The sequence below is a fragment of the Podarcis melisellensis genome, assembly GCF_964234715.1.
Source record: "Podarcis melisellensis genome assembly, chromosome: 1".
NCBI lineage: Eukaryota > Metazoa > Chordata > Lepidosauria > Squamata > Lacertidae > Podarcis > Podarcis melisellensis.
Window position 1 is genome coordinate 4,437,993 of NC_138528.1, and position 17,122 is coordinate 4,455,114.

Below are 17,122 nucleotides of genomic sequence, written 5' to 3' on the forward strand. Positions count from 1 at the left end.
CAAAGCTACAGGGAACCAGGCAGAGGGCCTTCTTGGTGGTGGCGCCCGCCCTGTGGAACGCCCTCCCACCAGATGCCAAGGAAATAAACAACTATCTGACATTTAAAAGACATCTGAAGGCAGCCCTGTGCAGGGAAGTTTCTTAATGTGTAATATTTTGTCATGTTCTTAATATTCTGTTGGGAGCCGCCCAGTGTGGCTTGGACACCCCAGCCAGATATGTGGGGTACAAACAATAAAATGATGATGGTGGTGGTGGTGATTCTGCTTTGGCTAAAAGTCTCCTCTGGCTTTCCCAGGCGCTGCTCACCGTCTCAACGGCAAGGTGAGCGGAGACCTGCTGGTGGGCCGGACGCCGCTGCGCTTTGGAGAAGTGGACATGCATGCCTACATTGTTGGCAACGACGGGCGAGCCTACACGGCCATCAGCCACATCCCTCAGCCGGCCGCAAGGTCTCTGATGCCTCTGGCTCCCATCGGGGGCTTTTTCGGCTGGCTTTTTGCTCTGGAGAAACCGGGCTACAAAAATGGCTTCAGGATCGCTGGTGAGTCCCCAAGGAGAACAGGCGAGAGTGAAGGCCAGGGGCGGGGGAGCTTCAAGCCTGGGGGATGCCAGACCTCTCAACCCATCCCTCAGGCTTCTCCCCAGGTCACAACCCTCACGAACCCTGCCTCCCATCTTTTTTAAAAGCCTAGAACCCAGGTACCCACGGGACCGCTTCTCCTGGTATGCCCCAGGGCGGACCTTAAGGTCCACAAATGACATTTTGGAGATCCCAAGTTGCAAGGTGGTTAGCTTGGTCTCAACTAGGGCCAGGGCCTTTTCAGCACTGGCCCCAACCTGGTGGAAGCAGCTTAGTCCTGCTGGCCACATGACCCAGAAGCTGTACGCCGGCTCCCTCGGCCAGTAAAGCGAGATTAGCGCCGCAACCCCAGAGTCGGCCACGACTGGACCTAATGGTCAGGGGTCCCTTTTCCTTTACCTTTAAAATGAGGCTGTAACCTGTATTTTAAATTGGTTCCCCCCCATTATGTTTTTACTGTGATTTTATTGGTGTTAGCCGCCCTGAGCTTGGCTCTGGCAGGGGAGGATGGGGTATAAATAATTTATTATTATTATTATTATTATTATTATTATTATTATTATTATTATTATTATTATTATTTGCAACGTATGAAGCAATAAAACCCAAACTCTTTTGCAGAAAGATAATAAATGTATCAAAAGGAAAGAAAAAGCTGTCTCTTGAGCGCCGGCAGCCCGAGCGAGCTCCTTCTCTGCAGAACTTCTCTGGGGTTAAGTTCGACAGGGGGGTGGGAAATGGCACCCTGGGATTTTGCTGCGGTCCCTAAAATTGTGGGGCTCCTTCCCCACAGAGTTGCACCCGGCAACTTCATTGTCTGCCTCTATCCTGTGCAAAAGACACACCTGTTTATCCTGGCAGTTAAGGTTGTTCTGCGTTTCAATTGACCTGAACTGCATTGCTTTTGTTGAACATTCTTTTAATAATTGTAAAAGCTGTTTTGACTTGCATGGTTACATTGTTCTGTGGAGAGTGTATTAACTTATGGTCTGTGTGTGTGGTTTGGGAGCTGCACGGTCAGGGAAAAAACAATGCTGTCCAGGATTGTAGAGACTGCAGAGAGAATAATTGGATGCACCCTTCCCACCTTGGATCAAATCTATGCTTCCAGGTGCCATAAGAAAGCCGCAGAGATAGCGCAGGATAGTGTGCACCCCGGAAATGATCTCTTTCAGCTTCTGCCTTCTGGAAGAAGGTACAGGGTTATAAAGACTAGGACTAGCAGCCTGAGAAAAAGTTTCTATCCAAATGCGATTTTGGTTTTAAACGCACTGTAAGGTAGTCTCTGTGGGAGTATATTGTATTTAATTACAGTGGTACCTCAGGTTAAGTACTTAATTTGTTCCGGAGGTCCGTACTTAACCTGAAACTGTTCTTAACCTGAAGCACCACTTTAGCTAATGGGGCCTCCTGCTGCTGCCGCACTGCCGGAGCACGATTTCTGTTCTCATCCTGAAGCAAAGTTCTTAACCTGAAGCACTATTTCTGGGTTAGCGGAGTATGTAACCTGAAGTGCATGTAACCTGAAGCATATGTAACCTGAGGTACCACTGTATGGGGTATCAGAGTTTTTAGGGGGTTAACCAGGCTGGGATAGCAGGCTTGTTGGCTTTTGATAATAATAATAATAATAATAATAATAATAATAATAATAATAATAATAATAATTTATTATTTATACCCCGCCCATCTGGCTGGGTTTCCCCAGCCACTCTGGGCAGCTTCCAAAAGAATATTAAAATACTGTGATACATCAAACATTAAAAGCTTCCCTAAACAGGGCTGCCTTCTGTTGTAGATTTTTTTTAATTTCGTTGTTCTGTATGGGACAAAGACAATAAAGATTATCGTATCGTATATTGCTGGTTCTGTTGCCCCAGGAACCTTATGGCAAAAGGTGGGTAAGGAAGATAATTTTAAAATAAATACAAATAAAATATTCCGGGTCTTTCCCTCTCCCCACAATAGGTGCTAAATTCACTCACCATTTTGAAGCCACTTTCTACCCAGGAGAGGAAAAGGTTTCGGTCAAGCAAACAGCCGACGGGCTGGATGCAGAGAATTACCTCAGCGTTCGGACTGAAATTCAAGGTCAGGTGCCCTACATCCCTGAGGATTTCACCGTCCACATTGCACCTTTCAAGGAGATCTACCACTACTCAGATTCAGGTATGGATGAGCCCAGGCTCAGTTTGACCGTAAGAAGCTGCGTTGTGTTTTGCGTTTTGCAAATCGTCTTTCCCCCCGCTAATAGGAATCTATAAATTTCGTACGCCGAGCATTCCAAAGTTCTTCAGCAGGAAAAGACTTAGTTTGCACCAAAAAAATGTGTTCTGTGAAGAGTCTCATAACCAGCAAGACGTTCAGTCAGTAATAATAATAATAATAATCATAATCATAATAATTCAAATCCCCCGTTGGCCCTGAAGACAGTCAGCGTAGGCAGGGCTGAGTTAGATGGAGCAAGCGTGTATTGTATTTAATTATGGGGTATCAGAGTTTTTAGGGGGCTAACCAGGCTAGGATAGCTGGGATAGCAGCCTTGTTGGTTTCTGAATGCCTGATGTAGATTTTCAATTTCGTTGTTCTGTATGGGACAATGACAATAAAGATTATTGTATCGTATGCTATGTTCCTAGCTGGAGCTAGCACCCCATATTCTTCTAAATGTGTTTGTGGGAAGGGTGTTATTGATCTGTGTTGTTCTTGTTTGTGTTTTTATTGTGCATTTTACGTTTTGATCTTGTGTTTTTATGCTGTGAACCATCCTGAGATCTATAGAAGGGCTGTATGTAAATTTAAATACCGTATTTTTCGCTCTATAAGTCACACCTTTCCCTTGTAAAAAGTAAGGGGAAATGTGTGTGCGTCTTATGGAGCGAATGCAGGCTGCGCAGCTATCCCAGAAGCCAGAACAGCAAGAGAGATCGCAGCGCAGCGCTCCCTCTCGCTGTTCTAGCTTCTAGCTTAGCCCCTCAGTCCCTTCCCCCACCTCCCGGAAAAGCCCCCCCAGAGCCATGCTCCCTTTAAAGAGTGGCGCGTAGCGTGTGTGCGGCTCTTGGGGGCTTTTCCCCGAGGAGGGAGAAGGGCAGCCCGTCAGTGACGGGAGCGTTGTACAGATCCTGGGATGCATACAGGCTCTGCTCAGCGCTCCCTTTAAAGAATATCCTTTTTCTTGCATTCCCCCTCTAAAGAAATAGGTGCGTTTTATGGAGTGAAAAATACGGTAAATAAAACAATTCACCTCCTGGGCTCAAAAGGAAGCAATCTGTCATGTTAGTCTTTTCTCTTAAGGTGGGCGGCAGCCAGTGGCGTAGTGTGGGTTGTCAGCACCCAGGGCAAGGCAAGTAATTTGTGCCCCCTAACCCGTGGATTTGCGCCCCCTAACCCTAACCCCCAGATGTTGCACCTGGTGCGGCCGGCCCCCCCTGCACCCCCACGCTACGCCACTGGCGGCAGCATCTTAGTATCTGTAACAATAAGCACCCAAAACACCAAAAAGGAAAGTCCTGGGGGGAAGGAAGGAAGGAAGGAAGGAAGGAATATATGAATGAACCACCATTAAATTGTTAATTTTTTTTAAAAGCAAAACATATCACGCCTGCTTTTTCTTCTTCTTGTCATGCTGTCTGACATACTTCTGGGTGATTGCCATAACTGTACCACTGAGATAACTCAGTCAGTAGAGCATGAGACTCTTCATCTCAAGGTTGTGGATTCGAGTCCCACCTTGGGCAAAATATTCCTGCATTGTAGGGGGTTGTACTAAATGGCCCTAAATGGTCCGTTCCAGCTCTACAATTCTATGATTCTGCGATGCACACCTGTAGAGGAGGCAGTGATTTTGTCCGGAGCTTGTCTGGAGTTTTGGGCTGGGCTGCCATCAGTATGCTGATGACACCCAACTCTATCTGTTGATGGATGGCCATCCTGTCTCGGCCCCAGACACACTGATCAGATGCTTGGAAGCTGTGGCTGGATGGTTACGTGGGAGCCGCTTGAAGTTAAATCCTTCGAAGACAGATGTCCTTTGGCTGGGTCGGGACGATATGGGATTGGGGGGGCAACTCCCATCTCTTGCGGGGGTGCAATTAGTGCTAGCACCGTCCGTTAAGAGTTTGGGTGTAATCTTTGACACCTTCCTTTCCATGGAGGCGCAGATTGCAGCTATAACAAAGGTGGCGTTTTTTCATCTCCGCCAAGCTAAGCAGTTGGCTCCTTACCTCTCTCGCCCTGACCTAGCCACTGTGATCCACGCGACAGTCACCTCCAGACTGGATTATTGTAACTCGCTCTACGTGGGGCTGCCCTTGAGACTGACCCAGAAACTCCAGCGGGTGCAGAATGCCACGGCGAGACTCCTTACGGGGTCCTCGCTGCGAGATCACATTCACCCAGTGCTTTACCAACTGCACTGGCTCCCGGTGGGGTACAGGATCAGGTTTAAGGTGCTGGTTTTAACCTTTAAAGTCCTACTTGGCCTAGGACCCTCATACCTACGGGACCGCCTCTCCTGGTATGTCCCACGGAGGACCTTACGGTCTTCAAACAAAAACATCTTGGAGATCCCCGGCCACAGGGAGGTTAGGCTGGCCTCAACCAGAGCCAGGGCTTTTTCGGCTGTGGCTCCGATCTGGTGGAACGCTCTTTCACAAGAGACTGCAAGACAGAGCTGTTCCACCAGGCCTTTGGCCAGGGCACAGCCTGACCCCCTCCTTTGGTAATTCTTCACAGAACTCTAGTGCAATGGTTGCCATCAATTTGATTTGAACTGATTTTATAATGAATTGATTTTAGAATGTTGTATTATTTTGCTGTTAGCTGCTCTGAGCCCGGCTTTGCTGGGGAGGGCGGGATATAAATTATTATTATTATTATTATTATTATTTTATTATTATTATTATTATTATTTTCTAAGACGAACCCAGCACTCCCCCTTTCCTCTCTTCCCCAGTTGTGACGTCCACGTCCTATCGGGAGTATTCCCTTGTTTCCGGAAACGTCAGCCAAACCTTCTCTTACCGCCTGCACCAAAACATCACCTACCAAGAGTGCCCTCACGCCCATCACCGCAGGCTGTTCCCCGCCGCTCAGCAGCTGACGGTGGACCGCATCTTTGCCTTGTATAACGAGGAGGAGAGCGTGCTTCGCTATGCTGTCACCAACCAGATTGGACCGCTGGGAGGTACGTTGTCTTTAAAAGCAGGTCGGGCAGATTCACGGAAGAGGCAATATGCCCCCGGATGTCAGTTGCTGGCTTCTACCCAAATGCAATTCTGGTTTTAAACACAGTGTAAGGAGTCCCTGGGATGCTTGGCGCTGTGGGTTAAACCACAGAGCCTAGGACTTGCCGATCAGAAAGTTGGCGGTTCGAATCCCTGCGACGGGGTGAGCTCCCGTCACTTGGTCCCAGCTCCTGCCAACCTAGCAGTTCGAAAGCACATCAAAGTGCAAGTAGATAAATAGGTACTGCTCCAGTGGGAAGGTAAACAGAGTTTCCGTGCGCTGTTCTGGTTCGCCAGAAGCAGCTTAGTCATGCTGGCCACATGATCCGGAAGCTGTACGCCGGCTCCCTCGGCCAGTAAAGTGAGATGAGCGCTGCAACCCCAGAGTCGGCAACGACTGGACCTAATGGTCAGGGATCCCTTTACCTTTACTTTAAGGAGTCTCTATGGAAGTATATTGTATTTAAAAATGTGGGGTATCAGAGTTTTCAGGGGGCTAACCAGGTTGGGATAGCTGAGATAGCAGGCTTGTTGGGTTTTGAATGTTATATGTAGATTTTTCAATTTCGTTGTTCTGTATGGGACAATGACAATAAAGATTATCATATCGTATCTTATCTGCACCGTTCCCAAACCACATTTTCACTGAGTTGGCCACAGAGGACACTGCAGGGATGGTTTTTTTGGGTGGTGGAGAAGAATAATACAGTCGTACCTCATGTTACGTCCACTTCATGTTACCTTCTTTCAGGTTACGTCCTGCGATGACCCGGAAGTACCGGAAAGGGTTACTTCCAGGTTTCGCTGCTTGCGCATGTGCAGAAGCACAAAATAATGTCATGCGCATGTGTAGAAGTGGCGAATGGCAACCCGCGCGTACGCAAATGCGCCACTGTGGGTTGTGCTCTTTTCATGTTGCGAACGGGCCTCTGGAATGGATCCCATTCTCAACCAGAGGTACCACTGTAATAATAATATATTTATACCCCACCTATCTGGCTGGGTTTCCCCAGCCACTCTAGGGCGGCTCCCAACGGAATATTAAAAACACGATAAAACATAAAACATTAAAAACTGATGGATGCAGGGCTGCCTTCAGATGTCTTCTAAAAGTCAGATAGTTGTTTGTTTCCTTGACATTTGATGGGAGGGCATTCCACAGGGCGGGAATGATGTATTTTTGGTTTCTGTGGAAGCCGCCCAGAGTAGCTGGGGAAACCCAGCCAGATGGGAGGGTTACAAATAAATTATTATTATTATTATTATTATTATTATTATTATTATTATTATTAAGCTGGTGTGGGCTTTTGCTTGCTCTCGCCTTTGTCTCCCGGGTTTTGCAAAACGCATCCTGTGAAATTGGTTTCCCGACGGAGCAATCCTGGAGAATGGATGAGGCTTCTTCTTCCTGGTAGCGATAGAGTGATTTCAATGTTTGTGGGGCAAGAGGTAGGAATTCCCATGGAGAGAGAGTTGGGGTGGTCTACTGCTCACAGCTTCATCTCCAGCAACAAAAGATGCAGTTTGTTGTTCCTCCTCCTCCCCTCTCTCCTTAAGCGCACAAATGAGTTCCAGATCTCCAGTTTGTAATCCAAACGCTTTATAACCTGGTTGTAAAAATAGCCAAAGGAGGATGGAGCTGTTTGCACAACTGCAGGACCCGGGGAGATGGTTGGGAGGACAACTGGTCATCTGGGCCACGGCGAGAGGGACATAGGAGCAACTTGCAAAGATTCTGGAAGGAGATGCAATAGTCCTGTTTTGCTTTCGTAACATCAGATGTGGGGTTCGTGTTGCAGGCTGGCTGAGATCCTGCCTGCGTGGTTTTCAGAGTTAGGCCCCCTTCGCTCTCGTCTCCGAACATTCTACGGCCGCGCCGCAATTTTTGCGTACAGCTCTGGTCACAGTGCAAAGGTGGACTTTGCCTTTGGGACTATTTAGTTTAGAGAAAAGTCAAGTGACAGGGGCACAAAGACTCCTTTGTCATTGAATGGCACAGCTTTATATTACGCCCCCAGCTGAAAACGTAAATAGGAGACTCTCCACACACTTATAGGTTAACTTAAACAGTTTATCGCCTTCTATACAAACAGTCAAGTGGGATAAGAAATTAGGTTATTTGTTTGTTGTTTTGCATGCATTGCCTGAAGACCAGCTTCTTGGTTTGGATATCTCATGATATGATGTTGAACAAAATTAATAAAAATTAATGTAAGCTGTACTACTGCCGAGACCACATAACATCTGTCTTGAAAGACCTACATTGGCTCCCAGTATGTTTCCGAGCACAATTCAAAGTGTTGGTGGTGACCTTTAAAGCCCTAAATGGCCTCGGCCCAGTATACCTGAAGGAGCGTCTCCACCTCCATCGTTCTGCCCGGACACTGAGGTCCAGCGCCGAGGACCTTCTGGTGGTTCCCTCATTGCGAGAAGCAAAGCTACAGGGAACCAGGCAGAGGGCCTTCTCGGTGGTGGCACCCTCCCTGTGGAACGCCCTCCCATCATATGTCAAGGGCATAAACAACTATATGACTTTTAGAAGACATCTGAAGGCAACTCTGTTTAAGGAAGTTTTTAATGACTGATGTTTTAATGTATTTTTAATCTTTTGTTGGAAGCCACCCAGCGTGGCTGGGGAAACCCGGCCAGATGGGCGGGGTAGAAATAATAAATTATTATTATTATTACTAAAAAAAATACACATTCTCCTTTTCTTGTCACCTGTAGAGGATTCTGGGACAGTCACCTTGAACCCCTGCTACGATGGCACGCACTCATGCGACACAACAGCCCGCTGCCAACCAGGGTCCGGTCTGGATTATACCTGCGAATGCTCGGCCGGATATTGGGGTGATGGCAAGGAATGTGCAGGTGAGCATTGCTGCTGTTACTCTTACTCCAACCTTGACCTCCCACTTTCCCATCAAGGAGCTAAAGGCAGCGCCCGTCATTCTCCCCTCTGCGTCTTACCTTCACAACGACCCTGCGAGGGAGACTGGGCTGAGGGATAGTAACTGCCACAAGGGCACCCCGTGAGCCTAAAAGGCCAAGTGGGGATTCCAAGAGTCAGGACAGATAATAAGAAGGATAAACATCTACCTGACATTCAGAAGACATCTGAAGGCAGCCCTGTTTAGGGAAGTTTTTAATATGTGACATTTTAGTGTATCTTTCATCTTTGTTGGAAGCTGCCCAGAGTGGCTGGGGAAACCCAGCCAGATGGGTGGGGTACAAATAATAAATTATTATTATTATTATTATTATTATTATTATTATTATTATTATTTACGTAGAGCAGAGTTAAACTGTGGAACTCCTGGACACTGGAGCATAGCTGTCAATGTTTTCCATTTATAAAGGGAAATTCCCTTATTCCGAATAGGATTCCTCGCGAGAAAAGGGAAACATTGACAGCTATGCACTGGAGACAGGGATGACCACCAAGCTAGAAGTACTGTAGTTTATTTGTGAATGTTCTCCCTATATAAAAATATACCAAGCTATGCATCTTACCATTACGCCAAGGAGCTGGGGGGAGGGGGTGGGTCGAAGGATGGGAACTTAGAGTGATTTGAGACCCATCTGTGCATGTTTAGCACGCTTAAGAGGTTAAGCCGTGGAAGTTTGTTTTCCCTGGAAAACATCTGGATCTGTTTGGCTCTGGTGGTGTTTTTGTAGCTGAATGGGGGATGAACGTCCTGGCCGGAACGAGCCATGGGGAGGGAGAGGCCGGGGGGGGGGGGGGAGTTGGCGGCTATGCAGCTGATAATGTGAAATGATGCCGGAACCGCCTGGAAGAATCGGCCTGAGCGTTTTTCTCCCCATTCATCCTGCCCCCTCAGATGTCAACGAATGCCAAGAGGGCCGCAGTAGGTGCAGCCCAGAATCCGTCTGCGTCAACACGCCCGGCAGCTACCGGTGTGAGTGCCCCAGTGGATACCAGATCGCAGGGGACCGGGCCACTTGTGTAGGTAAGGGGCTAGTCTCTGGTGAGGGAGGCGTGTCCTCATCGAGGGAGGCGCAAACTCCGAAATCTGGGCGGTAAGCGATGGGGAGAAGAAGCAATTGGGCGACTGTGGACAGTGGCATCCCTCGACTTAGCCGTGGTTGGCATTCTGCGCCATCAAAGATGCCCCTTCTGCCACTAAAGTCCAGTGGGGAGAGGGGGGAGAAGAGAATTTGGAAGCTGCCTTATACAGTCATACCTCGTGTTGCGTTAGGTTCATGTTGCGTCTTTTCAGCTTGCGAACGATGCAAACCAGGAAGTGTATACTTCTGTGTTTTGCCACATGCACAGAATTGATGTGTGCTATGTACAGAAGCGCTTGAGCGCGCTGCGCGCATGCGCAGAAGAGGCAGGCTTTTCGTGGTGCAAACGGCACCCCGGAACGGATCGTGTCCGCAACTAAATGTACCACTGTACCTTTGTACTTTGGCACTCCTGCTGGTGCCACATAATCTCCATTTTCTGCATTTATTTGGATCATTTAGTGTGGCAACTTTGGAACTCCCTGCCTGTTGAGACCACGGAGGCGTCTTCCCTTTCCTCTTTTTGGCACCTGCTAAAAACATTCCTGCTGAGACAAGCTCCCCTCCCCCAGAAGCTTAGAAAGTTAATGTGGGTTTTAGTCTTTTCATTTTTGTATGTATGGCTGTACAGTGGTACCTGGGCTTACATACGCTTCAGGTTACAGACGCTTCAGGTTACAGATGCTTCAGGTTACACACTCTGCTAATCCAGAAATAGTACCTCGGGTTAAGAACTTTGCTTCAAGATGAGAACAGAAATCGTGCTCTGGCAGCACGACAGCAGCGGGAGGCCCCATTAGCTAAAGTGGTGCTTCAGGTTAAGAACAGTTTCAGGTTAAGAATGGACCTCCGGAACTAATTAAGTACGTAACCAGAGGTACCACTGTAATTGTTTTGGTTTTCTGGTTTTATCTTTTTGCAAACTGCATTGAGGGGTTTTTTTTTTGTTTCTGTTTAACGAACAAACGGTATATAATTTTTTATGGAATGAATAAGAAAACAATCCAGTTCAGTATTGTCTGCTCGGACTGGCAGCAATTGTCTGGGAACTCTAGGAGACAAGGCCTCTGTCCCCATGGCTTGCTCTCTGCGTTCTTGCAAACTTGGTTTCTATCACTGAGCTGCCAAGAAATCGTTTTGCTTAGGCTTGCTAGAGAGCCTCCTGACGGATCCTGCCCCATGTGGATTGGTGTGAGGGGGGGCTGTCGTTTTGGATTTGCGTCACAAGTTCCCGAAATGTCTCAAGCCAGCCTGGCCAGCTGGAGTCCTCCTTCAACCCCTTATTTCATGTACACTTGTGTGTCTTCTGCACAAATCTTCTCTTGGCTTCAGTCTGGGGAGGAGCTGGTTTGCGTTGCTCTGGGTGGGCCTCAGTATATCGGTGCACGTCCGGGCTCTGTTTGTCTCGGAAAAGGAACACTTGCCTGCGTTTCTCCTGCTGTTTAGCTACCACCACCCTTTCCGTTTTTTTGCAATGGGATTTTCTCTGTTGGCACCTTTTGAATGCACCTGCAAATTCATTTTTTAAAATTTTTTTAAAATTAATATTTATTACTTTTAAATATTACAAAAAAGGAAAAGAAAAGAAAAGAAGACAAGAGAAAAAAACAAAAGAGAAAAAAAAATCACCTGCAAATTCATTTTAAAGGTAAAGGGACCCCTGACTATTAGGTCCGGTCGTGGCCGACTCTGGGGTTGCGGCGCTCATCTCGCTTTATTGGCCGAGGGAGCCGGCGTACAGCTTCCAGGTCATGTGGCCAGCAGGACTAAGCCGCTTCTGGCGAACCAGAGCAGCGCACGGAAACGCCGTTTACCTTCCCGCTGGAGCGGTACCTATTTATCTACTTGCACTGGCATTCTTTCGAACTGCTAGGTTGGCAGGAGCAGGGACCGAACAACAGGAGCTCACCCCGTCGCGGGGATTTGAACCGCCAAGCATCTGATCAGCAAGTCCTAGGCTCTGTGGTTTAACCCACAGCGCCACCCGCGTCCCTAAAGTGCAAATTCACTTTATTGTGACGATTGCTGTATTTTTCGCTCTATAAGACTCACTTTTCCCCTCCTAAAAAGTAAGGGGGAATGTGTGTGCATCTTATGGAGAGAATGCAGGCTGCCCAGCTTTTGCTGAAGCCAGGAGAGCCGATCCCTCTTGCTCTCCTTACTTCAGGGATAGCCGTGAATAGCCTCTTCAGGGCAACGGGAGGAATGCTCCCCCTGCCCTGAAAAGGCTTGGCGCGGCTATCCCTGAAGCCAGAACAGCAAGAGGGATCGCTGCTTTCGCTCTCTGCGCAGCGCCCCTTTAGTGAAGTGGGAGGAGAAATGGAGCCCCGTCCATTTCTCTTCCCGCTTTGCTGGAGAGGCGCTTCGCAGAGAGGGAGAGAATATATTTTTTTCTTGTTCTCCTCCTCTTAAGGTCGGGCGCGTCTTATAGAGCGAAAAATACGGTATTTGTATACCGTCCTCCATCTGTAGATCTTAGGGCGTTCACAACACACACAAAAACAAGAAAAAAAACCATACACAGTGGTGCCCCGCAAGACGAACGCCTCGCAAGACGGAAAACCCACTAGACGAAAGGGTTTTCCGTTTTGGAGGTGCTTCGCAAAATGTATTTCCTATGGGCTTGCTTCGCAAGACGAAAATGTCTTGCGAGTTCCTGCGGGGGGGTTTTCCTCCCCCCCCGCCTTTTTCCCAAGCTGCTAAGCCCCTTAACAGCTGATCCTCTAAGCCCCTTAACAGCTGATCCGCTAAGCCCCTTAACAGCTGATCCGCTAAGCCACTTAACAGCTGATCCGCTAAGCCGCTTATCAGCTGATCTGCTAAGCCGCTTATCAGCTGATCCGCTAAGCCCGCTAAGCCGCTAATAGCGCTAAGCCGCTAATGGGCTTGCTTCGCAAGACGAAAAAACCGCAAGACGAAGAGACTCGCGGAATGGATTCTTTTCGTCTTGCGAGGCACCACTGTAGCCACCCATCTCTGAAAGTGGCCTTGAGCTCTGTCATAGAATCATAGACTTATAGGGTTGGAAGGGAACCCTGGGGGTCATCTATTCTAACCCCCTGCCATGCAGGAATCTAAACTAAAGCACCCATGACAGATGGCCTCCTTGCTCTTCAGCATGGGAGTTATGGACTTTCTTTTTCCTCCACCCCAGGTGTGGCTGGCATGGTGAATTCCCCATCTTGTTGGACTCCAAGTCCCATCAGCCCTGACCATTGGTCCTGCTGGCTGGGGCTGACGGGAGTTGTAGTCTGCCAGCTTCTGGAGGGTGCCAGGTTGGCTACTCCTGTTCAAATCTCTGTGCCCAGTTCTTTATTTCTGGAAATCACATGCTGATTTAGAACTTCAGCATCACCTGGTAGAGTAGCAGGTCCCTGATGAGCTGTTTTTCTGCATGCAGGGAATGGTCAAAAGCGCCTCCTCCCCGCATTGCCTGCCATCTGAAATGGTACAGGGCATTGTGACGCACCTCTGTCACTGTCCCTTCTCTGACGCAGGTGCTTCTTCCCCCCACAAGAGAATCTCAGAGCCACTTAGAAATACTTTTTTTAAAAAAAAATTCTGGTGCTGGATTCTGTAACCTGCATATATTATGCAAATAGATCACCTTCGCGCCGTTTACCTTAAGTTGCAATATTTTGCTATTTTTATCTTTTTTTGCAGTTTTGCTTAATTATGAGGAAAGGCTGAGGGAGCTGTTTGGTGCAATGAGACACTGGGCATATTGTGGAGCAGGCTTTGTGCATGCACTTTCAGAGATAACGATGAGAACTAGCACCTTGCTTGTTTTTTTCCCTAAGGAGAGCAGAATTTCTCAGGAAGCTGAATTCCATGGGCAATACCATATTCTGTGAGACCTCTGTGCTCTTGTTGTGCACAGTCCTCATCATTGCCTAACTTGTTTCTTGAGAGGGAAGTCTTGGGAATGTCAGCCTTTGCAGGCGGAACAAATACCGCAATCTCTGAAACCTCTTTTTTCCCAGGGTTCTGCTGACATCAGTTGGAAAATTTGACTTTGGGGGTTTTTCCGACATGGTATCAATTAACTCTCCATTTGCAGCTACAGCTAGCTGTGAAGGAAAGCATGCAGTGGAATGGTGTTAATCTGGAAAAGAAGGAAGCTTGGAGAGTCTTTGTTGACTTTAAGGCTTCTGAGATTTTCTAGCCATAAGGGCTAGAAACGTAACTTTTTAAAAGCAAAAATACCGTATTTTTTTGCTCTATAAGACTCACTTTTCCCCTCCTAAAAAGTAAGGGGAAATGTGTGTGTGTCTTATGGAGCGAATGCAGGCTGTGCAGCTATCCCAGAAGCCAGAACAGCAAGAGGGATTGCTGCTTTCGCTGCACAGCAATCCCTCTTGCTGTTCTGACTTCTGAGATTCAGAATTTTTCTCTTCTTGTTTTCCTCCTCCAAAAACTAGGTGCGTCTTGTGGTCTGGTGCGTCTTATAGAGCGAAAAATACGGTAAGTGCTGAATTCAGCACCAGATTTCTCTGCTTTTGCAACTGCGGAGAGCAGCTCCGTGGGATGTCCTGAAATCCTGAGAAAAGTTAGCACAGCAACCTGGGGGGGGGGGGGAGACACACAAGGTTCTCCATGCTTTCACTCTGGGTTTTAAAAATGTAGAGCAATCGCATCATACACACATTTAACTTGCGCAGTTTCAACCACATGCAGTTGAAATTCTGCCATTGAAATTGTGCTGGTCCTGGAGAGGGTTACCATGCGGCGTGGTCTGAGTCCGGTCCTAGGTCGAGGGTATGGAGGCTGTCCGTCAAGGGCAAAGCGGGGTCCAAGGCAAGGAGCCGGGCATGGTCAGGAACTCTGGAAGGAGAGCAGGACAGGGTGCTGGCAGAAACAGGTTACCAACGATGTTGCTCCCGCAACCTGGGACTGGGGCTGGCTGGCTTTTATCTGCCCCGAGGCATAGGGCGGCCCCGGTCCACAGGTGACTCGCCTCTCCTGGCCTGGAGGCAAGCACTCCTCCTGCGAGAACTTAGTTCCCTCCGCCTCTCTGCCCTGAGCCTCTGCAGCTCAGGAGAGGCTGGAGGGTTACCGGACCCAGAGGCAACCTCACCTTCCTCTGACGGGGCTGAGAGTGGAGCACCGCAGGCAATGGGACCTCCATCACCTCAGGAGCCAGAGCAGACTCAGCTGATGCCTGCACCTGAGGATCCAGCACAGGTGAGGACCCTTCAGGCTCAAGCTCCTGCCCCAGCTCAGCTGGTTCTGGAGGCAGGGACTCCTGTGCAGGCTGGGATTCCTCAGGTTCAGCCTCTGAATCAGATTCCCAGGCCATCACAGAAATGCAAGCGAGGCAGAGATGTTTTAAGCCTTCTACCTTGCTTGGGGGTGGGCAAGGCCTTCTTGACGCACCGGTTCTCGAGCAGTGGCGTAGCACGGGTTGTCAGCACCCGGGGCAAGGCAAGTAATTTGCGCCCCCTAACCCCTAACCTGCCGCCGCTGCCAGCTTCTTCTTGCTGCTGCCTGGTCTGGTCTGGTGTGGTTCTCTCCCGCGCTCAGCGCTGCGCTGGGCGGCCGCTGCACTGTCCCTCCCCCAGATAGTCCCTCGCTCTCTCTCTGCACTGCACGCCTGGCACCCACCCCCTCCACAGTGGGCGGCGACCCGGCGGCTCGGATCGGATTCACACAGCCAGCACTGCAGTGAGAGAGAGTGAGTGAGCCAGGTAGGGGCAGAGAGCTGCGAGTGCGAGTGCGCCCCCCCCCCCGATGTTGCGCCTGGTGCGGCCAGCGCCCCCTGCACCCCCACCCTACGCCACTGCTCTCGAGATCCTGTGGGGTCGTCCCAGGTTCCCACGAGATCTTGTGCGAGGATCCCAAGCCGTCACACTTAGTGGACCTTGCCCTCCAAGCAAGGCAGCCATACCCTCCAAGTCCCCGATTTTCCAGGGATGGTCCCAAAATTATGAAAGCCATACCAGCTTCTGATCTGATGCCCTGTTTTCCCCGCCAGTGCTGACAGCACTGAATTTGGGGAGAAGGATGACCCCGCACTTTTTCTTTTTTAAAATGTATTTTTATTAAAGATTTTCTTGATTTACAAAGGTATGTGCAATGTCTCTCTCTCATATTCCCCCCCTCCGTAGCATTTTTTTATTTTTTACAAATCAGTTTCATTTGCTGAGACAATAGGAAGAATAGGGGGAAAGAGGTGGGGGGGAGATGAGTGGGGGTGGGGTGATGTTTCTATTTTACTTACTACAGTGGTACCTCGGGTTACAGACGCTTCAGGTTACAGACTCCGCTAACCCAGAAATAGTACCTCGGGTTAAGAACTTTGCTTCAGGATGAGAACAGAAATCGCGCGGCGGCAGCAGCAGCAGCAGCGGAAGGCCCCATTAGCTAAAGTGGTACCTCAGGTTAAGAACAGTTTCAGGTTAAGAACGGACCTCCAGAACGAATTAAGTACTTAACCCAAGGTACCACTGTATATGTAGGGTTTGGTGATAGCGTTGCTTGTGCAGGTTTTTTGCCATTCACTTGTGTTCCTTTGGTGGTGAGAGAGGTTGGGGTTGGCCTAGAGTGTGGTTGTTCATTTGTGGTTGGCTGTGGTGGTCTTTGTTTTCGTGTGTGAGTGGGGTGGGTGGGTGTTTTGGATCAGGTTAGCCATATTGATATGTATGCTGTTGGTGGATTATTGTCCTTGTCTTGTTGGGCTGTGTATGTGATAAAAGGGAGCCATACTGGGATGAAGGCATCTTCTTCTATTTGTCCCCGTGTCAGTTTCAGTTTATTGGTTAATTTTTCTAGTAAGGCTGTTTCCCATACTGTCAGGGAACTGCCATCGGAGAGTCAGGCGGTGGAAGGGCTCAAGGAGGCTAGGAGACCTTCGGATGCTGAGGAAGGTACCAGTAGGGGGAGAGGGAGAGTCCCTGCAGAAACTCAATCGGAGGAATGGCTCCAAGATGTTTCCAGTGAGAACAGCGGGGAGGGCTCAGGACCTCCGCTGGGGACGCCCACTCCACGCAGGAAACTGTCACGCAGAGAATCCAGAAGGAGAGTTTCCGTCAAAGAACTCTTATGTTGGCGTAAATTCCGGAAGCGCCCACTGACGGATTCTGCCAGCGATTGAGGTAGCCATGCACCCATGGCTCCGCGGACTGGGAAAGTTTAGGAACTGATGGTAAAGCTTGGAGGGCTTAAACGCTTACGCACGAGCAGCCCCCTTTTCCCATTACACATACTATTTGGTACCATTGGTACCATTATTCCTTTCGTGTGCATGGTATCTGAAGAAGTTTGCATGCACACGAAAGCTCATAC

General features: G+C 48.9%; 1 protein-coding gene across 1 annotated transcript in view; it reads left to right on the forward strand.

The window, feature by feature from the left end:
• NID2 (nidogen 2) overlaps positions 1-17,122 on the forward strand; it is a 73,739-nt gene that overhangs the window by 29,504 nt on the left and 27,113 nt on the right. The window contains exons 6-10 of the mRNA XM_081909108.1: positions 300-545; positions 2,553-2,753; positions 5,539-5,769; positions 8,537-8,680; positions 9,652-9,780. Coding sequence (XP_081765234.1) covers positions 300-545; positions 2,553-2,753; positions 5,539-5,769; positions 8,537-8,680; positions 9,652-9,780 — 951 coding nt within the window. The remainder of the gene's footprint in view (positions 1-299; positions 546-2,552; positions 2,754-5,538; positions 5,770-8,536; positions 8,681-9,651; positions 9,781-17,122) is intronic.